This window comes from Triturus cristatus, chromosome 6 (assembly GCF_964204655.1).
Source record: "Triturus cristatus chromosome 6, aTriCri1.1, whole genome shotgun sequence".
NCBI lineage: Eukaryota > Metazoa > Chordata > Amphibia > Caudata > Salamandridae > Triturus > Triturus cristatus.
In genome coordinates, this window is record NC_140589.1 from 1,741,949,388 (window position 1) to 1,741,975,407 (window position 26,020).

General features: G+C 46.3%; 1 protein-coding gene across 4 annotated transcripts in view; it reads right to left on the bottom strand.

Moving 5' to 3' along the window:
- The window catches only part of WDR26 (WD repeat domain 26), a 618,259-nt gene that overhangs the window by 261,687 nt on the left and 330,552 nt on the right, over nucleotides 1-26,020 (bottom strand). For all 4 annotated transcript variants that reach the window (XM_085613001.1, XM_085613004.1, XM_085613002.1 and 1 more), the window contains one exon: nucleotides 16,496-16,615. In XM_085613001.1, coding sequence (XP_085469127.1) covers nucleotides 16,496-16,615 — 120 coding nt within the window. The remainder of the gene's footprint in view (nucleotides 1-16,495; nucleotides 16,616-26,020) is intronic.

Consider the following 26,020-nt stretch of genomic DNA (forward strand, 5'->3'; position numbering starts at 1 on the left):
GATGTGCTGGCAGCAGCCATCTGGGCGACAGTCGTACAGCAGAAATGGTCCCTTGAGTCTGAGGGGAAGACCTGCGGAGTTGGCTGGCAGACTCTCGTGGAATTGCCGGTCGTGGAGATGCCCCTGAGCGTGAGGAGGAATGGCGCGAAGCCGACTCCGTCACCAGGACCACCGACCTGTCCGAGGCCTGTCTCGACGTCGAGCGTGGTCTTGACATCGATCTGTGGCTTCGCCTTCTTTCTCGCCGGGACTCTCCTCTTCTCGACGCCTCGATGTGGACCGGCGGCCATGTTCAGCAGGCGAAGAATGCCGCCTCGACGTCGAACGGCGGTGTGAAGCCAACGACGGAGGCCCTCTCTCCCTCGACGCCGAATGCCGTCTTGACGCCGGCGGAGATGCTGCCACTCAACGTCGAAATGGATGGTACCCTCGACGCCGATCGCCGCCTGGAAGTTCTCTTGGACAGGCTCTGGCAGTGAGGACATGTCTTGGAATCATGATCCTCCGGTAGACACAGGATACAGACCCTATGAGAGTCAGTCCTGGCCTTCTTCTTGCCACAAGAAGGGCAAGGATCGAAAAGAGATGGCATTTTAAGGTTGAAAACTGCCTAAAAAGGACAGCCTCCTACTTCTTTAGATGTAAAACGTCGAAGTAAGGGAAAAAACAGTTGGAAAACAGACAATATTTTCTGACAAACTCAGAAAAAAGTGGAGCTCTGTTGCCAGGATCCTTCCAGAAGGAGCCGGAAAGAACAACTGACCTAACTGCCACCCCTGAGGCATGATGGGAAGTTGGGGGTCAGGTGTGCCTTAAAGGCTCAGTGTCAGTTTTTTGCTATGCAGCTATTAGCTATTTTTAGACTGGGTATTTGCAATGCAGCCTGGGAGCTTCCTATGCTTTCAGTGATTTATAAGAATTTCTGCTGTTTTCTGAGCATTAAAACAGTTTCTAAACAAGTTATAATGTTGTTTCTCGTGTTTATAATGCTATTTTTTTTATGTATAGTGGAAATTCCTTACAGCATGTTTCAGCTCTAGTGTTTATTGGCTGCAGTTGCTTGTGTATACATATAGGTATATATGTATGGATATATATATGTGGGGCACATATAATATACGGTTTCCGGGATCCCGCGCATGGGCGGGAATATTCTAATGCTTATGACTTTGATGAGGATCCCCTGGAAGAGAGCGAACTACAACATGACCACTATCTGTAATTGGTGCAACACTATCTCTGGAGAGCTGGCTTTGATGATCCAGTCATCCAGGTCAGGGAACACTAGAATTCCCATCCATCTGAAATGGGCTGCCACCAGCACCATGGTCTTTGTTAAGAGTCGTGGCGTGAAAGTCAGGCCAAATGGAAGACCTGCTAACTGGTAGTACGCAGATCTCACCGTAAAGTGAAGACATTCCCTGTGTGACCACAGAAAAGGATGTGGAAATAAGCATCCTGCAGGTTGATCGACATCATCCAGTCTTCCGCTTCCAGTGCAAGCAGAACCTGAGCAAGAGACAGCATTCTGAACCCTAGTTTTTGAGGAAGAAGTTAAGAATCCAGAGGCCTAGGATCAGATGAAGAGCAGCATCCTTTTTGGGGACCAGGTTGTACCAGGGGTAGCACCTCTGACCCTGTTCCTGCTTTGGAACCAATTCCACTGAATCTTTTTGGACCATGATTTGAACTTCCTGTTTTAGGAGACAGAGGTGGTCTGGTGGATGCAAGGTGAGTGGTGAAAGGAAGGGTGGGGTGGGGGGGGAGGGGATATAGGGGGTGCATGATTTTGTTAAAAGGGTAGGAAAAAGCCCCTTTTCACAACCAGCAAGACTCATAGGTCCAAAGTGATGCTTGAGTAAAGGAGGATACCCATCCTCCATCTGGTTGTCTGTGCAGAGAATAGCGGGAACTAGGGCTGTTTCCCTCCAGTGACTAGTGAGGAGGAAGAGGCGGAAGTGGGATGCTGGTGTTCTTCCTTTGCCCTGGCATCTGTATTGCCTATACAGTCTGTTCACCTGTTGGCTGCGGGTGTTTCTGCTGGGACAAATGTTGACAAATGTTGATGACCTAGAAAGAGAACAATCAACACTGGATTACAAGCCCAGTGATCTGGCAGTTGCCTTACTGTCACTGAATCTCTCCAATGCGAGTCTTTTGCCCCAAAGAGGCGAGGGTCATTGAAAGGAAGAGTCATCTGGATGTCTTGGGAAAAGCCTAAATTCCTGAGACACGCATGGCGTCAGAGAGATGGATGTCCACATTGCTCTTGCAGAGTTCACAGTATCTGGGAAAGATTGCATCACTTGCATAGCTGCTGCCCAACCATCTCTCCAGTTCTGAAAATTGGCTTTTCATCTGGTCTTACAGATTAGGGAGAACTGTTTGTGGTGAAAACAAAAGGGGGCAAGGACATAACAGTCCATGCTCAGAACACCTTTTTTTGCAAACTGCTTCTTTTTTTTGTTTTAGACACCATCAGGGGAGTGGTGGGAAAGGCTCCTGGTGACAGTATGGAGGATCAAACAGCTTGCACAGAAGGTTTCTGGTGACAGATGGGAAGACAAGAAAATTATACCTTCAGTGGCTTGTCTGTAGCGGCTCACAATTGATCTGTGTACTGCGGTGGAAGATGTGGAATTTTGCCAAATTGCAAATATGTGTTCTCCTAAAGCCTATTCAAATGGGAGCAAATATTGTGTGGTGTGGGAAGCCATACGTAAAATCTCAATAAGGGTGTTGGCCTTTATTTCCGTGGACGTTCGCTGAAGATCAACCTTGTCCACTGCCTTTAACTACCAAGTGATAAGTGGTAACCTCAGGTGGCTGTAAATATAGTTGGGGATTACAGTTGAAGCAAACAGTTCCCCCTTTAGAGAGGTGTCTAGTCCATTGGTACCTCTCAATCCTGCAAAATCAGGGTCTGGAGTAGCATAATGTCCATCCCCATCCTTCTCCTGCCTGGTCTCATTCTGAAGATCGGAGTCTCCAAAAACAATCTTCATTCCTCCATGCAGCGTTGCATCGCTCTCCTTGGTGAGGGGTGAAACACCAGTGGAGTCTGCTTGGGAACTGGAGAGAAGGTGTGCTGCGCTGGCAGCACAGACTGTGGTGCCGATTACTTAGGCAACAGGGAGGTGATAGGTGTAAGCAGCTGGCACTGTATATAGTGTAATAAAAAGAGGCACACTGTGTAAAGAGTCCAGGCAAATCCCAAAGGAATTACAGAGGCACAAACGACACCGCAAATGCGCTTTTGTGGCAGCATGGGAGGGCAGTTAGGCATATCAGAGGGTAGTGTTAAGCATTTATTGCACACACAAAGGCAATAAGTGGGACACAAAGAAATCCGACACTAATTTAGAAAAATAGCACATACTTTTATATGAATTTAGATACCAAGATCGGAATCCGGTAAGTACGTTGGGTTATTAATTTTTACAGTTCTATAAAGTGTTATCCTATGGAGGAAAGGCATATACTGCATATAGGTACTTGACAGCAACTTATGGGACCAATCTCCTGGACTTAAGATGAGTAGGGGGCAAGTTCGAAGGCCACACCAACAGATCACCTGTGGGGCGTCTGGTGCAGAGGGGTGTTATGGCATTGGGTGTACCATTCACTTTAATGGAAAACGCTCTGGTTGCAAGCTGATACTGGGAGACCAGTCAGGCTGAACCAACATGGGGGGCTCAGGTCTCACTAAGCTCGAGGGGCACGTTTGGTCCTCTTCTCAGACCAGGGCAGCCAGGTTCAAAGGTTTCAGGATTTCGTCGGATTTTCTTCACCAGAGTCTCTTGCAGTAGAGGAGGCCTACATAAAGAGGCTGCAGGCATAGTCGGTGAGTCTAATGAGGGCAAACCCAAGGTGGGATTGGTCTCTGGAGGGTCGGGGAACCCCGCTGGCCCACTTCCACTCATGCTAGGGGGCACAGATGTAGTTGCGCTTTTTGGTATCAGGTTTGCGGCGGTCCAGAGTCCTCACAGTTCTTGTGGAGTGCCTACAGGATGCAGGGCAGCAGCTCAGCTACTCCGTGGGAGTTCCTGGATCTTTGCTGAAGGGAGGCAGTCCTCCCAGGCTTTTAGAAGCACAGCAGCTGCAGGACGAGACTGCTTTAGTGCAATCTGCCAGGAAAAGCAGACAGGCCGGCAGGGTTGGTGCCAAGTCAGTTGATTCTCCACAGTCCTTGCTTCTCTCGGCTCTTCGTCTCCTTCTTAGGTCGACAGAAATCTGATTTCCTGGTGCTAGGGGCTCCCCTAAATGCTTGATTTATGAGCATTAGGGAAGTGTAGGGTATTGGCCAATGGGCTACTTACCCCTGGGGTCACTACACCCCCATATGACCACTTCCTGTGGGAAGTTGGCATAACCCTGTCCTAGAGTTCATAATTCTGCAATCACCAAGACCGCAGACTTAAATTTCGGATCCACATCAGGTAGCCTACCTTAGGGGTGGAACTAGCCCGAGGATGGACATGCCTCGGACTACTAATTTTCCCACCTGTCCTGGCACCATATAGGCCCTGGTCGAGGGGACGGGATGGGGAGGTTAGCCAGATTTGCATACCAAATGTGTTGGGCTCTTTGAAGCTCAATGCCTTGGAATGCTAATTTACCAGTCTTCCTGGGGGTCAGAAACTGGTCTGTGGTGGAAGGCTGGACAGGACCAGTCAACCAGTACATTAAAGGGCTAGTAGTTTTCAGGGAGTACCTCAAAAGTACCCTCTGGGATTGTGTATGGATAAATCCACTGGAATCAGTGTGGGATTAATAACACGAGGTGTTTGATACCAAACCATATGTTTCAGTGAAACCATTATGTAGCTGGGGAACTCGTTTTGACAAGTTGCCAGTACATACCATAAGATGTCTTCCCTGCTCACTTGCAATATCCAGTAATAGAACTAGACATTACAGGGGCATATCTGCTCCTGCATATATGTCCTCACATAATATATAATGCACCCTGCCTTAGAGCTCAAAGGCCTGCTGTAAGGGTTGACTTACATATATTAGATGCATTGACTTATAACACAGGAGTGTGCCATGTCATGTTTCCACTCATGGTTTGCACCATGCCACACAGTCAGCAATGGCGGTCTGTGTGGAATTTGTGTGCGGGTCCATTAGGGTGGCATAAGATATGCTGCACCCCTCTGGGACCCTATTTAGCACTCATGCCCTAGGTACCTGGGGGACCATTTTTACTAGGGACTTACAGGGGTGCGAACGTCCTTAGCCAATTGCAGCACAATTAAACACCTTGTTTTTGGGAAGGAGCACTCGCGTGGAGGTTTGGTTAGCCGGCCTCAGTACACCGTTAAGAGTCAAAAATCAGTTTCTAGTAGCTAAAAGGGGGCAAAAGTGGGGATAACTGCAACAAAAGCCCAGTTTACTACAATGGGTCTGGTGCAGAGGGTGAAGATGATGGAATCGATATCGGAGTCTGTTGTGGCGCTGATCCTGAAGACTTTGGCGGAGTCATGCTTGGAGTAGGAGCCCAAGTGACTGGCGGCAAAGGTAAGAAAGGTGAGATAGACACTGGGTGGCAAACCCTGAAGGTAAAAGCCATTCAACTATGGGGCCAGTGGGTAAACCGGAGACGGACCATAGACTTGCTGAAGAGGTCATACATCACATTGAAGAATACCGCTGGATCCGTCACCGGAGAAGAAAACTCTGGATGAAGTGGACCGGGCTGGGGCCTGTGAATGGGTAGAGTCTCTGGGATTGGCAACAGGTCACTTGGAACCACAGGAGCTGCATCCTCCATGGAATCTCACACTAGTTCCAGATCCGATGGAGATAGTTACGATGAGGAAGGAGACCTTGGTGACTTACTTTTAGATGAGGGATGTCGTCCTGATTCACGTCACCTTTTCATGTGTTTTTTTTCCCTTCGACAACCTTGAAAATGGTAGGGACTTCGGCATCTTTGATCTCGGCCTGGCTTATCTGTGTCCTCTAAGTTTGTCCCGTGAAATGAGCATCTTGGACTCCCCTTTCCTTTATGGCCTTGGGGTGCATCTTTCGACAGGAATCGCAGGTCTTGATATCATAGTCAGGAACCAAAGACAGATTTCATGTGGCTCTGTAATGGACATTTGTCTGTCAAAGTCCTGACACAGTTTTAAACCAGACAGTTTGAGAGGTGATATAATGGAATAAACTGCACCTGATGAAAAACAGAGAAAAAGTGTTGGCAAACTCCTGAGGAAATACAGATCTGCATCAACATCAGGGAAAAAAGACAGTTCTAAGACACCGGGGCCATATGTGTGCCTAATTTTTAATGACTGTAGAGCTGTGTCTATGTGCCTTCCAAACATGTTTTCTCCACTGAAAGGTGTATCCTTGCTGTATTTCCTATCCAAAAGAAGTGGACCTCAGTCAACCCAAGCAGCACAGCCATCTAAATAAACACTATCATCTACCTCCACAAAGTCATCTATCATAGCTGTTGAGGCCACCTCACACCTTCGTAAAAGGCCTTTTGCCTCTTGTTTCTTATCTTCTGGGAGCAGGTCAGATGAACAGCCATATCAGCCAACATCTATGTAATAAAATCTAAGCTATTAACTGATTTTATCCATCTACACACCACGATTGTACTTGCTCATTTTTCTCCCCTCCCTTTCTAGAGGTGTTATACACTGGGATTACAATCAGCAGGACAATGTCCAGTGAGACATGCTGGAAAATTACGGACTGACTTGTATTTCTAATCAAGGTGAGGTACCATCACGGAGAAAGAGGTTAGGACCTGCATTGTTTTGATTCTTTCCTGCTATATAAACTGTATGATTGAATAGACATTATTGTAACCTCTTCAAAATCATAAAGGAAACAGTCTACTTATGCCAATGACAATGGCATCTCAGAGAGTTTCGATATTCTTTGCATTAGAAAATGAAATTGAATGATATCAAGGGGGTGTTGGTTCTGAAGTTGAGATTAGGAGGTGTATGTTCTGCAGTTCCACAAGTTATATAGTCATCCTACTCAAAGGCCTTGCTAGTTCCAAAAGCTCTCCTTCGTTACGCTCATCAGTTAAATCCATGCCCACTTGCAGCTGTGGCAGCAGAAACTGAGTTAGTGCTACAGGCAAATGCAACTGCAGTGCGGGTGTCTGTGGAATTGGATGTTTTAAAGTGACTGCTGCAGGCTGAAAATATAAATATTTGTCCTAAGGTATGTTGTAGGCAGGTGGTGAATCCTTGACGAATGTGTGACTACAGGACGCCACCTTGATACATAAGTCCTGCGTGATGCTATCAAGCATTCACCAGTAGAAAATCTACTGGATTTCGAGTACAAGATTTTTTAGGTGAGTACATTAGGCCTCATGAGTGGTATGCATGAAATATATGCGTAGAAATCAGGCAGGGACCCCAAACTTAGGAACATAATTTCAACGCCGTGACGAAGGCCCCAGACCCGAAAGGGCTATTAACGTGGGCCGAAACATGTTGGCACATATATGAGGGTATATTTGAAAAAATTATATTCAAAAGAACCCCAACACTCGTTTTTAATGGTACCACGAGTACCCCAGAATAAAGGATCAACCGGGGAAAACTTGTAGGTATTTTTACTGTATTAAAAAATCTGGTTCCCTGCTTAACCAGCTATCATCTTATATAAGAACTCCCAAAAAAAACATCTTTGGTTGAGTCCGCCCAGATAGTACCATCTTATCTGTGTGTGGCGAAAACGCCTATGATGAAGCATGTCACTATTATGTGAGTGAGGCGTCTTCTTCAATATCTTTGATATTCCACCCGTAAAAAGTGAACATCGTAGAATTTTCCGGATATTACTGTAGTCCTCGGGGGCCTACAGGTAGACAACAGTTGCTTACAGTGAAAAAGGATAGAAATATCGCCAGTGTGTCTTCTTCATCCCCATTGTCATGATCAGGGTGCTATGGTTGATCTTATTCAACCATATTTTTCTTCGTTCTGATATTCAACCTGGAGTTGTATTAGCTGGTTTGTGGGGCTGAAAGGGCCTTCAGTCTGAGATTTCCCATTAGTGTCTAGGAGTGAAGCAGACTGGAAGAAGTTGCTGAAATTAGCTTTCCTGCAGGGTTCATAGCTCATTTATCTTTAGTATAAAATGTGTTAAGGTTTTACTGTCATTGGTCTTGTGATTCAGTTCAAGGCAATAGATGCAATCAGAAGGAGAATAAAGTATTTTTACACATGAACTGAAAGGATCAAAATAAACGGATGATTCCACTATGATGCATGCAATCTCAGAAAGTAACCCAAACGGCTTTCAAAGCCACACTCCTAAATAAAAGGTGCCTGAAGGTTAATTTCCAGTTAAAGTGAGGCTGAATTTACGAAGAAAAGAAAAGAAACAAAAAAAAAAAAAAAAAAAAAAAAAAAAAAAAAGATTGAGCTCTGAAAAGGATTTACTTCCAAATGCCATGTGGTAGACAATCTAAGGTACAGCGGCCTCTAGGAGTGTTGTTGCACCTCACTGGTTGAGCTTGGTGTCTTTACAAATACAATATTTGGGCTATTAAAGCAAGTGTGTGTTCAGAGTATTTGCAAAGAAATATGAATGTACTCCTAACATATAAACACCAAGGGATGCTTAGATTGACAATGGTGAATGATTCAAGCATGTAAATCTACAAAAAATCCAAAGTTGGAAAATTTTGAAGTGCAAATACTCGCATCACAGGTGCTGGAGTAATCCGGTCAACATTTAAGAACTCAACAAGTACCCAAGTAGATCTACAGAGTGATTTGGAAACCATAGGAGGACACAGTAATCCCACACATGCACAGAAGGTTTAGGATGAGACATCGATCGAACAACTAATTTGCCAATATAGGTTCTACCAGTGTTATAAGAACCATCTCACTTAGGTATGCTTTCCAGCAGCCTATTGCCAAGTCAATGTCTTTAGCTGAATGGCATGACAACTTCAGTTACAAATAGCCAGATATCTGGTTTCACACCAGGTTACTTAAATCATCAGCTGCTTAGAAGTGAAAAATTGCACCCAAAAGACTTTAGTAAATTGAACTGTGCTGAGGATCAAGCTTTCAAAGAGAAAAACATTATACAACAAGTTGTAGGTTATCTGAGGAATAGCACAAAAACATAAAAAGTCTGGGTACCAGGCAAGCACAAATGGCACAGTACATGTAGAAGTTTGTCATCGTCACCTATCATCTGAATAACAAGGAACCAAAATTAATGGGAGTAGCTTTCAAGAGGATTGCCACTAACCCATTTAGGGGTAACATTCTATTAAGTAGAGGGGCGCTAGGTGGCGAACAAGCAAGATGACCGCACTGGTGAGAGGCTCCTGCAGCTCGGCGCAATTATCCGTCCACTTATCCTGCTCAGATGGTCCTAACTTCTTAAGAGTTATCGCAACGAGGTGGCCACGACCCCCGGTGCTACTGCTCTGAGTTTGGAGCGCGTAGCGTGTTCCATACTGCCGCTGCGCTTGCATCCTGCTGCCACCGCTGTGACGGCCTGTCCTGCCTGGAGCCTCTGCTGGGCGGGGTGTGTCACGGGAGCACCGTGACGCCCACTGGTGACTGGGCCCTGCCTGATGCGAACTCGCTGCCAGCCGAGAGAGGAGTAAGAGCCTCCAATACTGCAACAGGCGAAGACAGACAGCTACACCACTCTGCTTCCCGACTGGGGCTGTGATAGCTCCCTGCCTCACCTCCGCCAGCGGTTCTCCCGTCCGAGAAGAGAGGTATGCCATATTAATTCCAGCTCTCGGTCCACTGCGGGCGGCGATGCGCAGAACTGCTCTCTTGTCAAACATCCCGCGACTGCACCGCTGCCGCGGTACCAATCCTGCACACGCGGTGTGCGTGCAGCGGCTATCGCTCCCGGTGTGCTGGCGACCGCTGGGCATTGAAAGCACCATCCACCTGCTGTGAGAATTACCGCGACTGGTGCCGCCTATGTACTGCACCAAAACTGAGGGCTCCTTAAGCTGTGACATTCCTCCTATACTCCCGGGCTTGCACATGGGGCCACTAGCGATCGCCTGCTCATTACGAATATATGTTGTTACTACGCATTCCGTTGCAACGCATGCCTTTACCACGCATGCGTTACAACGGAATGTGTTTTCCACGCTTTGCCGTTACCTCGATTTTACCTTTACTCCGCTTTCTTTTTTTGGGGGGGGGCCGAGACCCCCCAGCTCGCCACCCCCCCTACCCCCCCCCCAAGCCCCCTTTCTTCTTTTTTTTCCTTTTTCTGCAGGTCTCCGCCGACACTGAAAACGGACTGATGCTTTTTTTCGGATTAGGATGATGTTGTTCCGTGATGACGTTGCTTGCGTGGTGAAAATGGTCGTTGAAGCATTACCCGTTGTGAAGATGTTTACGAGGTAAGTGTATCGTTGTAAATGTAATGCGTGGGAAATGCTTCGTGGTAAAGGCTGTTTTCCGCTCATTACTGCTCCGGATCCCACATTGTCGCCCTCACTGTGAAAGTGGCCCATTCTCATATTGACCTCCAGCAGTGTACCCCATGAGGATACATTAGCCCAGCCTGCGGGGCCTACCCCTACCACAGTGCCGTTGGTGTTGTCCATTCTGCTTTTTTGGGAGGTCACACCAATTAAACTGTTTTCCTTTCGGCTCCCTGGTTGGCGCACCCTCCTCCAGGGAGCTGCTGTTTTTTTCTCTGTTGCAGCCTACCGCAGTGCGTGTGGTGGCTTGGCAATATATGACACCAGCATACGCCCTCACTACCGTTGGTGGCCCCGGGCCGACAGGAACCCTACGAGGCCCAAGTGTGGAAACCACATGGAGTGCACTTACCATTTAATGTCAGTTCCATCCCCGCACCACACCAACCATGTGAAAAACGGATGCAAAACAGCCACGGCTGACGTTTGAAACAAAGAAGAGCACCCGCCTGCACCAGGAGGAGCTTGACGCGACCAGTGGCGAGCCCGCACAGGAGACATCTCACACGCTGAACGAAGATATGAAGGCCATTCTCCTGGAGGTCCGGCAGGGACTCACCACCATTGCGGATAAAATGGACATCATGAACACGCGAATGGATGCCATAGTGCACAAACTGGATGGCCACGAAGAGCGAATTAAAGAAACAGAGCGCCGTATCTCCGATGCAGAGGACGCAATATCCCATATCCAGACAAATGTGGCGCAAATGGACAAACTCCTGATGATCATTGAAATGAAGAACGAGGACCTCGAGGCGCGAAGCAGACGTAACATACGCATCCTTGGTATCCCGGAAAGCACCAACACTGGGAAAATGGAAGAATATGTAGAGAGACACTTGCTGGCAACAACTGGGCTTAATCCTTTCCTTCCCAATTCATTGTCGAACGAGCGCACCGGTTGTTGGGGCCCAGCTGCCTCCAAGGAGCACGCCACGACCCATCATTGCCCGGCTCCTCAATTATTGGGACCACGATGTTGCGTTCCGGACGGCCCGGGAAAAACGTCAACTTAACTTTGAAGGCAACACCACCATCTACCCGGATTTCACGGCGACGGTGCAGGAGGAGAGGCGCAAGTTCTTACCCGCCAAACAAAAGCTGCGACATGCCCAAATAGACTATGCGCTATTATACCCAGCCCGCCTAAGAGTTATTCATCAAGGCAAGCAAATCTTCTTTACCAGACTGCAACAGGTGGACGAATTCTTAAAACGCCTTTAACGCCAAACTGCAACCTCTGCCTCACCGAGCAATTAATCTAGATCCTCATCACCGACCACAGAGTAACTTATCAACTGAAGCAGAGGTTATCCCTTGCGGCTGCGCCGCTCTGACGTGACAAGAACGTGGCACCACGCCTTTTCACCAGCAGGAGGCACCTGTCACCGCCGACCAGATAAGTGGCACACTGGGGTGTGGGGAAGGTGTTTGGGATGCTTCAGTGGGTGGGGGGGGTGGGGATGGGGGATTGTTCTCTTGAGTTCTTGGATATATGCATGACAGCATGACAAACGGAAATGTGGTTATATTTCTCTCCTTTTCACAAATGCCACGTGGCCGCAGGGCTGCCTACCACACACCACCAGGGCATATGGCTGACCTGACACCTCACCAGAAATTACAGGTCATTACTTGGAATGTTAGGGGGTTAGGTAACCCACCAGATACTGGCATATTTAGATCGGCACCAGATCCATGTAGCAATGCTCCAAGAAACCCACATTAATCCCAGGCACAACAACACTTTTGTGCATAAATGGGCTGACCACTGGATATTTTCATCCTACTCCTCCCGTGCTAGAATGCTAGAGGGACGGCCATACTTATTAAAAAGCGGACTCCTTTTGCCTTAGCTGGGACCTCATTGGATCACCATGGGCGATATTGTCTTGCATAGGGGCGGCTAGGTACGGAGTCGGTCACTTTGGCGTGCTGCTATGGCCTCAATGTCGATACCCCTGATTCTTCACCACGCTTTGGGGTAGGATCGTGGAAATAGGATCTACTCACATAATTTGTGTGTGTGAGGGGGGGGGGGGAATATTCAATGTAGCCCTTAACCCTGCTATAGACAGGTCCAATCCATCCCGCATCATTATAGTAAGTCACGTGATGTAATGCAAGACATATTGCCAGCCAACGGACTACTAGACGCTTGCCAGAATATCCATCCTCAAACTTGAAGGCACACACTTTACCGTGCAGGCTGCATCATGGGCCCGCTTAGATTATTGTCTACTCTCCCGTGGACTGGGTCCATCGACAACTAATATCACACACTTAGCGAGAACATACTCCGATCATTCCCCGGTTCAACTCACGCTTGTCTCCCCGGGGCATGGCACCCCACGCAGCAGCTGGCGATTGTAGCCTTTAGCGCTACTTGACAGTGTTTCATAGTGAGCTGGGGGAAGAAATCAAGGATTTCTTTCAGAGAAACAAGGGTTCCGTGGACAGTGCTGAAATAGTTTGGGAGGCCTTCAAGGTAACAATTCGGGGATTCTGCATTTCAAAAAGTTCGAGGGTGCTCCAGGACATACAGTGCACACTGTGGAAGCTGGAGATTGAGCTTAAAGCACTGGAGACACGACTTTCTGAAGGAAGTGACAGCCAAGCCCAGCGCGCATTCCGTGGCAAACTCAGAGTATACCGACACCGCTGACCGCGAAACGAGGTTTTAAGGGCAAATACTGGGTGGCTAGGAGATATAGGGAGGGCGAGCGACCGGGAAAGATCTTGGCTGAGATGACACAGAAACCCCGCTTCTCTAATTATGTTTTGGAGTTATCCGGGCCCGGGGATGTACTTTATCGTGACACCGCTGACATACTCTATGCATTCACTGAGCACTACTCCTCGCTATACACATCCAACAGGCAGGACCGCCTCAAGCTAGACGACTTTCTGGGAGAGGTGGCGCTGGGGTGGCTTGGAGACTCGCAAAGGGACTTCCTGTGTGCCCCCTTTGAATTAGACAAGATACGGGAAGCTATTATGCACGTGTAGTCCAGCAAAGCCTCCGGCCTGAATGGACTGCCCATTGAATTTTATAAAGCATACATAGACCAACTAGCCCCCATACTCAGAGGTATTTGAAGATTCTTTGATGACCGGCACCCTTCCCCCGTCCATGAGGGAGGCGCTCATTACTTCACTTCTAAAACCAGGAAAATCACCACTCCATTGCGACTCTTCTAGACTATTATCCCTCATTAATTGCAATACCAAAATCTTGGCCAAGGTCCTAGCCAATAGGCTAAACCTGTTAATGGAATCTGCAGACCTTCTTTTCAATCCTACATAATGTTAATCCTGACCTGCGGTCGTTTTTTTAGACGCCACCAAGGCGTTTGACACCGTTGAGTGGGACTACCTTCTCGGGGAGCTGCAACGGATGGGCTTTCCTCCTCTGTTTCTCTCCTGGATACAGCTGTTATATCAGCTCCCGACAGCCAAGGCCCTCATTAACGGTCACTTATCACGGCCTTCCACATCACTAGAGGTACCTGGCAGGGGTGCCCATTGTCCCCCCTGATATTTGCCCTAGCGGTCGAACCATTGGCTGCCAAATTAAGACAGCACCATCAGGATAGGGCGCTAAGCTGTAACCTGAACCAGATCCTCATATTGCTTTATGCAGACGACATTACCCTTTAAATCAGGGTCCCACAGCATAATCTCAACCCACTCCTACGGGAATTTATCGTCTTCGGGAAATTATCTGGGGTTCACATCAACTGGGGGAAGCCACAAATATTTCCTCTTACCCCTGCGGTCATTCACTTTCCCCTAGATTTCCCATTGGAATGGTGCGATACAGACCTGCGCTATCTGGAGATCCGCATCTCCGGACAGGGAGGAACTGATGCGCCTCAACTATGGCATTTCTCTATCTAGAGCGCATTACAGGGTGCGTCACCCGCTGGATCTCACTGCCGCTCTCCTTGGCAGGCCAGGCCTCTCTAATTTAAATGGTAGTGCTCCCACAGCTATTTTATCTATTTTTAAATATCCCGTACCACCCTGGAAGACATTTCTTTAAAGCGATAAGGTCGTAAATGATCAGGCTGGTCTGGGGGGGGGGGGGGGGGGGGGGGGGCAAACAGCCGCGTCTACAATGGAACATACTTACCAGGCCCTATTCACAGCGAGGATTCGATGTCCCGAACTTCGAGCTTTCTTATGCATGCGTCCAGGCCCACTACGCGTACTATTGGTTCCACCCCCCAGTACATGCCACAGATCGCGGCAGAGCAGTGGCTCGCAGAACCCATACCTCTTGAGGGCGTGCTCTGCGCCCCCACTAATCCGCAGGACAAAGAGTCAACCACAATTACATGCACAATAGACGCCTGGAACCGTATTCGGACCCTCCTACAATGCCCCATGCTGTACTCACCGTCACTTCCATATCATCCCCGCATGCAACTATTTCAAGAGACTGTTTTCCTTAAACTCCTGGAGCGGACTAACATCACCACATGGGGGGGGACCTTTATCACAATGGGAGGTTTCATTCATCCAATCAGATATTCCATGAGCTCCAGCCCTCTCCTCTGGATGTATTCCTCTACATACGGCTTCGTCAAGGCATGCGATCTATTACCCCGGAGTTCCCTCCGGAACCCCCCATTCTCGCCCCCCCTGCAGCTGATGTTGCAAGCTACCTCTCCAGGACACTTGGTCTCTATGCTCTACAACATACACTCAGCAGGATGCAACCCCATGCCCCTCTCGTGCGCACTGGAACTCAGAACTCTGTTACAAGTTAACAGATGAGCACTGGACGTACTGTTGTCTCCAAACAGAGCAAATATCTGCCAGCAGTAGGTTACGTATAACGCACTTTAAATTCCTACACCGCTTGTACTACACTCCAGTCAAAATTCATAAATATAAACTAAAAGACTCTGACCGCTGCGATAGATGTGGCACCCCAGGGGCTGACTTCCTCCACTTGGCCTGGGAATGTCCATGGGTGTATGAATATTGGGAACAGGTCTTTGATGCCATGGAACAGATGACAAGCCTCTGCCTAGAACGCACTCCACTGAAAGCCTTGTTAGGTTATACCAAGTTCATCCCTACACCACATCGCCGGTATCTTGCTACTGTAATGCTGATGGCCAAGCGCTGCATAGCCTGCAGATGGGGTAGAGCGCCAAAGTTCAAAGAATGGCTTGATGACTTAAAATACTGCCAGGAGCAATTGACTAACTATGCAGAATTACTCCCCCGGGCGTCACGGCCAAAAGACATTTGGGGACCCCTCACGACTTACCTTCTCCTGCACCCACGGGATGCCCCAGCCGACACTCCGGAAGCATCGGCATCATAGAGGTCTTAACACAAGGAATACATGGGGTGCACACGGGGTAGATGTTGAGCTGCCTACTTGATTTCTTCCTCCTCCATAACACATCTAGAGATGTGATGCATTGTCTCATACAACACTGTGATGCAGATGTCAAGCACAGCTGTATTGATTGTTTCTTAAACTTTTGAGTAGTAATTGCCAGAGTTCATGTTACTTGTGCTGTAAGGACTGCCCCCACTGTGCTAAGGATGGAAGACTGACAATGATGGTGTCTTGGACTGTGCTACTACTCCCTTATACCACGGATTGCTATCGAGAGAAAAGGACATTATTCATCTTCCTAAATACTGTGTCTGTCATTACATGGTTTTATCAGTAATGTATTGTTTACTTGACTAAATCAATAACAATTTTTTTTAAACATTCTATTAAGTAGCGAAAGGAAGATTCCTAGAGAAAGAGAGAGCAAGAGAAACAGTGACACATTCCAATTCACAATCCAAAAAATTGAGTTGAAAATATCCATTCTCCAGTTTTACTGTATCCAACAATGTTACTTTAGCTTAAAAGCACTTGACCAAAGATCAGTGGTAAGGGAGGGAAAGAAGTGACATAGAAAGTTGACAGAATATATAGAATAGGTGTTTCTACAAAAATAAAAACAACAATGCGGTATAGAATCGGGTCAAATATTGAGAAGCACTTACACACTGGTAGAACTGCCCACGTTGTCCTCCCGTTACAAAACGCTTGCCATCTGGATTCCAAGCTACACTCGTTAGGCTGTCTTCATGAGACTGGCTCATTTTTGTCCTCAGTTCTCCAGTCTAAAAGTTAACAAAATATATGAGAGAACATCTTTTTATGGTGGGGGAAGAGAGAAAGAAGAGGCTGGGAAGAGAGAACTGTAAGAGGGAAAATCTGAACAATGTTTTGTGCTCTGGGATTTTAGGTATTTAACAACCCAGTGGAATCACTCATGGTTGCAAATTAACTACTGTACGATAATGAATACATATCTCAAATCAAAGTTTTAAACAATGGGGAAAAAATAGTGGAGCTCTAAGCCGAAGTTTCATTGCATAAGCACGGAACCATTATTTAAGGCTTACATAATATTTTATGTATGTATTAAAAGTAGCATTAGACTCAAATACTTTACTAAATCCAGAGTTGCAGCAATTTAAATAAGTACCTAAAAGAACATATTTCCACACATTAGCTCTTTTCCATCCATATCCGCAATAAGGCTATTTAATGCAGTTTTTAAACACACAAACCAACAGTCCGTGATTTTGCAGGTTCTATAATTAGGGTACATAGTGAAGATGTCAAGCTACTAGATAAAACAGACAAAGGCTCTGAACAGGACAATGAACCACTCAAGAGTTAATGCAATATTATGACATTTTGTCAGATCAAGACAAAGGCCAAAGATCCTGCTGACATCCACGTTATAACCAAGCTGAGAAGGGTAGAGGATTGATCTCCTAGGTACTGTGACAATCAATATACAAGTTTAAAGAAGGGTATTCAGAGACTCCACTTATCCATGAAAGGCTGTATCGAATCCTAAGAAAGATAAGAGATGACCTCTTGCAACTCCTTAATCATGGACCTTTCAAACTTCAACGATGGAAGATCAGGATTAAACCCTTCGCTGACATTTTGATCTCACTTTTAAACATCTTCATGATGATCTACCATACCATCAGCTTCCAGCTTCCTTTACCCTCTAACCCACTCCTCACATCCCCCACGTTTCCTACTTTCCACCCATCCCCCTCCCATGATTACTAGTGAACAGATGCATTCTCTCAGTAGTTGTTCCAACTTTTCTTCAGTACTACTGAATTACACTGACACCTGCATCTCACCCTTTTCTCCATCTGTTGGGATGGAAAGGCGCCTGCATGTTTTTCCTTCTGTGAAATTGACAATCATGAGAGCACACTCATGGGGTTGCTCTTGGTTAAAGGATTGAAACTATGCTGTGCTCTGCAGCAGAGGGGGGGCACATACCTTTCAGAGTGACCACTGCACTCTCACCTAGACACTGTGGGTCTGGTGCAAGTGACAGCATGATCAGTGTTTAAGGGACAGGCCTTTTCAACAGTGTCAAATACCGCATTCAGGAAGTAAGCAGGGTCTGCATTGGGACCAGGAACCTCTGGGTAGGGCGGACACTGTAAAGACCTGGGTGAGGGAGCCACCGGCATCGAAGGTCAGGAAACTGGTGTTGGATCAGGAGCAGTCACAGGCTGCAGCTCTTCTTGAGGAAGAGATACCAATTCTGGCACTGAGGAAGCATAGGGGAGCACTTCACTGATTTATTGTTTGACTTTCTGCACTACTCAAAGGAGTGACATCGCATTTTCTTGCGCTTTCGACAGAAGAACTTTGGTGACTTTGACATGCTCTTGGATGACATGAATGACTACAGGTCTTGGTCTGACCCCAGGGTCCCAAGACAGATGTGGTTGGCTTCTGTTGGACATGTATACATCACCATCCCTGCAGGGTTTAAAACCTAACCATTTAGGGGGAACATCCCTGCATTGCACAAAAAAGTTTCCTGAAAAATACAAGAATTAGTTGAATAGATAAGGAAAATGAGGAGATCAATACTCCAGATCTGCATATATGACATGGAAAATAAGTAACTGACAGTGCACCAGTCTGGGGTGCTTTATGACTACAGTGACACCACAGTGGTGTCGCTTCTGGCACTGAGATAGAGCCAGCACCCACTTCCGGCGAATGGGACTGGTGAAGGAATCCAGAAGAGTTTAGGATTTGTCCTTAAGACTGTGCCATCTTCAAGAACCTGGATAGATGCGTCCTCTATAATCAAGACCTGCATTTAATTGATTCCCCTCGGAGATGGGGATTAGGAAAGCTACCTTCCTTGGCAAGGGCTGCATGCCACAAGAGCGTAGTGGTTCAGGGGGGAGGAGCTATAGGTCTTCAAAAAAAGTGTATCAAGGTGCCAGGTGGGCCACAGAGTGATGAATTGAGGGATGATTTTTAGAAGGCCTTCCATGAAGTCCTTGCTAACAGGAATCTTAAAAATTGACACATGCTCTATATTCTACCTATAGGCTGCTACTGCAGCTTGCCTCAGACTAATAGAAATGTATACTAATCCAACTTTTTGCAAATGCAACAAGAAGTAAATGAAGTCCTGCAGAGACGGAGAGATTGTATGTGCTTACCAACGCAATACTAGACAAGCCTTTTCCACTGAGCTGCATAACAGGTGCATGTGGTAGGTCTAAGCACATCATGCAGGAGCTGCACACACTCCTCCAGAAGTTTCATATAACCTTTACTCCAAGACCTCAGGTACCAGACAGCTTGATTCAGTTACCTAACATCCAGATATCTGAGCGGACCCTGATGTAGAGTCAAAAGATCCAGTCTCAGGCAGCTTTTTGTGTGGATGAAGCATGGAGTACCAAGCTTGTCTGGCCCACATTGGTGCTACCTGGGTGAGGGTCTTAAAGACTTTCCTGGTCTTTTTTTACCACGTATGAGATCAGGAAAAGTGGAGGAAAAGGATAAGCAAATATCAATGACCAGTTCATCCATAGTGCATTGCCCAAGGACTATGGCTGTGGGTACCTGGAGGAGTTTGGGCATTTTTATTGGTGGCGAACAGATAAGAGGATGGGCATGTCCCATTGGTAAAAATACTTTGAGAACTTGGGGATTTATCTACCACTCTGACCCGATGTGTTCGATTTAGGTCTGCAAAATCAGTGTCCACCCCTGCATATTATCTGCTAGGAGCTGGATGGGGTGCCAAATGGCCCAATGCCAGATACCTCGAAAAGTGCAGACATCCGAGGCAAGTGACTGCACCCCTTTTTTCTATCTGTAATAAATCACTGTCATTTTCTATGTCTTCATGAGTAATGTTTTGCCTTGAATAAATCTGTAAAAAGCCTTGAGAGCTAGGCCGATTGCCATGAGTTCCAGGTAAGCAGAGCGGTAGCTCTGCTGTGGCATCCGGGTACCCTGCACAGTAATGTGATTCAATTGTGCTACCCATTCCACAAGTGAGGCTTTTGTGGTAATTGTCACTTGGGTATAAAAACAAGGTATGCCCCCAACGTCTTTGAATTCCACCAGAGGAGGGTGTGTGGAGTAATGGGCTGTGCCCAGCCACTCCTGAAAAGGGCACATGTGCAGTCTTGCGTGAATTACCATAAAAAAGCATGAATTGATCATCTTCAAGAGTCTCATTACTGAGAATAACACAAGAGGACATGGTTTCTGAAAAAGAGGCAGCAGAGTTTGGAATGCCATCACTCTTAGTCGGGGTAAACTTTCCCCATGACTGTGTCTAGAAAGAACCCTAGATAAGGCTGAACCTGTGTAGAAACCTAGCTTGCATAAAAGAGACACTGCAAGCCTGGGTGTGTGCTCGGCATTGCTCCTTGCTGCTGCTCTTTACTACTAGGTAATAAAAACAAGGGGAACCAAAGTATCACTAGGGACATGGGGTATTAAAGTATTTCTATACACAATGGTCCCTAACATAAGAGATGATAAAGATAATAAACAGCCCTCTTCATTTAATGAAAAATATATATTAACAAAGATTTACGATGGGTGTCACTGATAAAAAAACAAGCTCTGTGTTCTTTAGGGCGATACTCATTAGTGAACAAAGTGATCAACATGTGTATGCTATCCGGCTCCATTGTGTACACTGCACAGATCCACTCTTCTCCCGGAACTTCCATTCTTTAGCTCCCTGGCAGCAAGACCCAATTGCTGGGTTATGTGTGACACTTCTATTTTTCCTAGGTTATTTGCATGTCTCGTCCAATTTTGCCTGTGGAAATCTACGTCAACTACAGGCATTTCTCCTGTCACTCTGGTGGCCAGGAAGCGCCACTCCCCACCTGATTTCTAGAGGGGTTCAATTCTTTGTACTTGAAATTCTCAGAGTCCTGATGATGATCCCACACTGCGTGAAGGGTCCATAACTGTGTTGCCTTATAACACAGACCCTTTTTACATTGCTGTATGTACACACTAGTGAATAAAATGACCAGCATGTGTATCACACTAAAAAGAGCGCCAAGCTTGTTTTACTAGTACCTGCCATTTTGCTAGGTTAATATATATTTTTCATTCAATGAAGAACATGGTTTATTACTTTTATCGTCTTGTGTTGGGATTCATTGCGTTTATAAATGCTGCTCTTTACCGGCCAATAGTCTAGGGAAGGAAATCCATGAATGCATCAGTGCGCAGGTGCACAGCCACTACCACAAGATATTTGGTATATTCCTTTGTGACTGTTGTGCTCCCAAAAGAAAGAACTTGAACTGGTATTGAAGTCCACTTAACACAAGGCGCAGGTAGCAGTGGTGATCTGGATGTATATGAATGATGTGGAAGTAGGCATCCTTGAGGTAGAGGGCCGCCATGTGTTGGAAGCTAGCTCTGTACATACTATACCAAAGTAAAGTATAGTGTGCACAGAGTCCAGTGGATCCCTAAAGACTTAGAGGTAAAAGTAGATAGTACCTTACTCTCTATTTGTGGTAGTGTGGGCGAGCAGTAAGGCTTTATCAGAGGGTAGTGTTAAGCATTAATTATACACACTCAGGCAAGAAATGATGTCAGACACTCAGACTGAACTCAGACCACGTGTTTGTATAACAAATATTTCTTTAGTTGTATTTTATTTTTAGAACCAAGCAGGACTTGCCAGTCCCATCAATCGTCCTTCTCTGGAAGAGGACCAACCCCTTTGTCCTAACTCTTTACTCAACTATATAGGCCACTAGTGAGTCAGGTGGGAACTGGCTTCCTTGTATACACTTGGTCTTAACAGGCAGCTTTTAACCCTGGGGGTTTAAGACTCTAGTCTTGACCGGATCTCTGAAGTTCTCAGCATGCTGCGGGGCACAGGAAGGTACTAGAGACTTTCCATCTTGCAGTCTCCACTAAACAGTGGACCTCGTGTTGCACCACATGCAGTTTGGCATTGTGGTGCTGAGAAGCCGTCTGTATAACATGATACGTTAAAATCATAATAGTATTCCTTGCCCTGTTGTGAGTCAGTGTGCCCTGAATGTGAATAGGAATGTGATGATAGGGGCGATGGGGTGTGCGCTGGTGCAGAGGAGGTGGCAGTGGTGGATCAGTGGCCCGCTCCCTACCATTTCTAACTGGTGGGAGATAAGGTTTGTGGCTCCTAGGTGAGCTGCCCCTCAAAAGTGAGCTCTTTCTTTTTGGGGACCTGGGGAGTTGTAGGTTGTTCACGCAAGGGGGTCTGTTGAGGAATGAAAAACAACCTTCTGACTGACATTGGGTACCTCAGGGAGCTGCATAATAAAGGGTGCATATAGAAAGGCTCCCGCCTGCATGTGTAGTACAGTTTACCATGCTTGCACTGTGACAGCTATGGAGTCAAAAACTCCTGGATGACGATTTAGTAAGAGGTTGCGGAAACGTGAGAGGGTCCGCAGCATCTTTCCATGGACAAGAAGGGCAAATCGTGCTGTCTGTGTAGCCATAGTGCGCAAACGCACTGTTCGCAGCTCTGTAGTATTTCTCCAGGTCGGGGGCCCCCAATCCACCCAAATCATATGGGAGAGTAAGTGAACTCCATTGTATACAAGGCTGCTTACCGGCCCATGTCAACCTTATTAATTGTGTGCGCCAGCCTAGAAACATGTGTTTTGGCAGCGGTTTGGGGATGTTCTCAAATAAAAACAGGAATCTTGGTAATATGACTATCTTCATAATGGAGATTCTCCCCATCAACGAGAGCGGAAGTTTTATCCACTTATCTTCGTTTTCTATGAACCTCTGTGTAGCCCTGCCATAGTTTTCCACCAAAACTATTGCGGGATCCGTGTGGAATTCGATACCCAAGTAGGGTACTGCTTCTATGGTCCAACGCAGGGTGAACTCCACAAGCGGTTACACTGTGCATGGAGTAAGGGGAAATATAATAGACACCCCAATTTATACGTAACCCTGAATGACCACCAAACTGTACGACTTCTCGCAAAATTGGTGACAGATGTGCCTCCGGTTCATGTACATATAATAACATATCATCTGCGTAAGCCAAGATATTTAGCGTGTAATGTGGGAAACTCTTGAACAATTATCAGGCACTTCGATGGGTAATTGCGCAGCACCAACATATGCGAATTTGTTCATACATCGATTTGAACTAGACCACATACTGAATCAAGAAACATGGCTAAAACATTTAATAACATACAAGAGATACATTAATGATATTTTTGTTCTATGGGATGGCCCTGAGGAGACTTTATTAAAAGCAATCAAGGATTTAAACAATGTGGATGAAAGAATTGAATTCACAGCATCCATAAGTTCTGAACAAATCACCTTCTTAGATACTCATCAAAATCCAGAACAAAGAATTGACAACAGAGGTTTACACCAAACCCACGGATCGAAACCACTTACTACATTTTCAATCATTTCATCATCCTTCCCTCAAAAAACATTTGCCATACTCACAGTTACTTCGACTACGCAGTATATCATCAACGAAGGAAGCATATGAAATCAGTGCAAAAGCATGTGCAAAAAAGTTCTTGGACAGAGGATAGCCTCCTAATATAATTCAAGAAGCGCAAACAACATCTAGAGAAGATCTTCTCAAATCCAAAAGCAAAGACAGTGACACCAGAAGATTAGTATTTGGGTCCAAATATTCCACTGAGTTTCCAAATAAAAAAAAAAATCATACTAAAATTTTGGCCTATGTTAAAATCTGAAACTGATTTCAATGGAAATTTTGAATTAAACCGGAGATTCGCTTACCAACGTACCCGTAATATAGAACAAATACTGAAGATTCCCACAAGTGAACCGAGAACATTTACAGGTACCACACCTTGTTACAACTGTGGCAATTGTAATGCCATTATTAAAGGTGATACAGTACGACATCCACCTACAGGTGTTCCAATCAAATTAAGGGTAACAGCCAATTGCAACAGTGAAAATGTTATATATTTTCTCAAATGCCCATGTGGACTTGCATATGTTGGCAAAACCGAAAGGAAAATAAGAATACGCATAAACGAACACAAGTCCAACATTCGCATCAGAAATTCCAAATCACCGGTGGCTGTTCATTTCAACGAATTCAAACACAATGTGAGCCAATTACGTTTTTGTGTCCTTCAACAAATCGCACCCACTCCTGGTCGCGACCATACAAAATTTCTCCTACAGAGGGAAACGTTTTGGATTTACTGCTTGAATACCACCCATCCCAATGGACTGAATGAAAAACTTGAATTCAGCTGCTTTCTATGAGATTCAACAAACCATCCAGCCAATACGATCTCTTTTCGTAATCACATTGTTAATTTTCAATATGAATTTTCACATCATGTTATTATGTGCCATTTACACATGTATATTTATTTGCACAGAGGTTGTTGATGATTGTTTTTATCTATGCACCTTTTTACGCTCACTCTACATATTTTTCACCTTTCATTTCAACACATTTCTAGCATCATTTTTCTTGGATTTCATGCATACACACGGACCTGGAACTTCCCGTTTACATTTTTGACCTCTTTGCGCAGTGCTCCGATACGTAGATTCCAGTGCTCTGTAAGTTCGGTTTATTATTTCATTATTCCATTATATCATGGTTCTATTTCGAGAATCGCCAGTTTCGAGGGCGGGGACAGAGAGGAACATGGCGGAGGGCTGACGCCGTCCGTGGGGAGCTCTAATCTGACCGGTGATCTCCCGAGTGAGATGCGGACGACAATTAAATTTTAATTGGTGAGTGGGTGCGGGTGATCTCCCTTACCGTATGATTCATTTTCTTTAAATCTTCGGCATTTTTTCTTTTTCCTTTTTCTCTCGTGTGTCTCTGCGCACTCGACGGACCTGACCCATTCCTGCTCTGCGAGCAACGGCGGACCCCGCCTCTACCGCCTGACAGCCTCACTACCGGAACAAAACATTTGGGCGCTAGGACCTCTGGAGGCACTGGAAGTGTGCAACTCCGATGGTGTCTCTGGAAAACGCCGAGCCGCTTGTAAAAGCGGTGAGACCGAGCTGCAATTACAAACTATCACAAACACAAGCACAAACATACCAGCGAGCATTAATACATACAAAGGAGCCTGAACTGAAGCACGAGAATTGGCTTTTTCGGCGTGCAAAGTTCCGGCATGGTATTAGCGAGAATTGGGTCCCGAAGGTTTTCTGGTGCATATTCTTTAAGGACTACTAAGATTGAAGGGGACGGTTATTGCGATAGCGGTCAACAGCTAGGTGAACTGACTATTGAACTATCTATTGACCCTGTATACGTGAAGCCAGTTCCTTCCTTCTGGCAGCCGGAGCTGCGGGGGGGGAGGGAAGGGAAGGGAATGAGTTCGAACATCTCTCAATTTTCCAGCCCTTCACTTACAGTTCACCTCGAGTTGCCAGGGGGGTCCTTTCTTTTATCAGAGAGCAGTAGTAAGGAATTAGGAATTAAACCCCCAGCTTCTAGAGCCCCAGCTGCCCTTAGAACAGGGGGCACCAGAAACAGGTATCAGCTTAGGTCGAACTTAGAGCTCCATAAAGCGGGGCTCCAGGTGGCAGGCAACTGCCCTGAAATAGAGATAGGGTTAGGGACTGCCGCTCCCTCGTCTAAAGGGCAGAAGAAGGAAAGGAAGGGGAAAAGTTTAAAAGGAGGGGTAGGCGAGCAGAAACAGAGGCTTCCCAAGAATCTGCCCCTTCGAGGTAAACCGACCCCATCCCTGAAGTCCTATTTTAAAATTTTGGAGCAGGCCATGGATTCTAAGGGAGGTAGTACATCTCCTCTATCTTCTCTACCTAAGTCTGCATCAAGGCCATCATTAAAGAAAGTTCCGAATGTGACAACTCCCGGCCCAACCATCAAGGGGCCCAACTCCTATTGTACAACCCACCGCAGGTACTATTACGACGCAAGGGGGTTTGCCTCTAACCAACAGATATTCTATCTTGGATTGTGACTCAGGAACACAAGAGGTTCCACCAGTAGACGGGGAAGCCCCGCAGTCGACTATGGATACCCCTGCGGACCTAGGCTCTTTCAATTAAGTCCTTATTATTAAACAGGAGGGAGGATTTGTCATCGAAATTCGCAATCTCTGAGGCAAATCAGAAAAGCATTCACGATCAATGTGCGAATTTGGAGGCTAAATTAGACAAAGTGTCTAAGC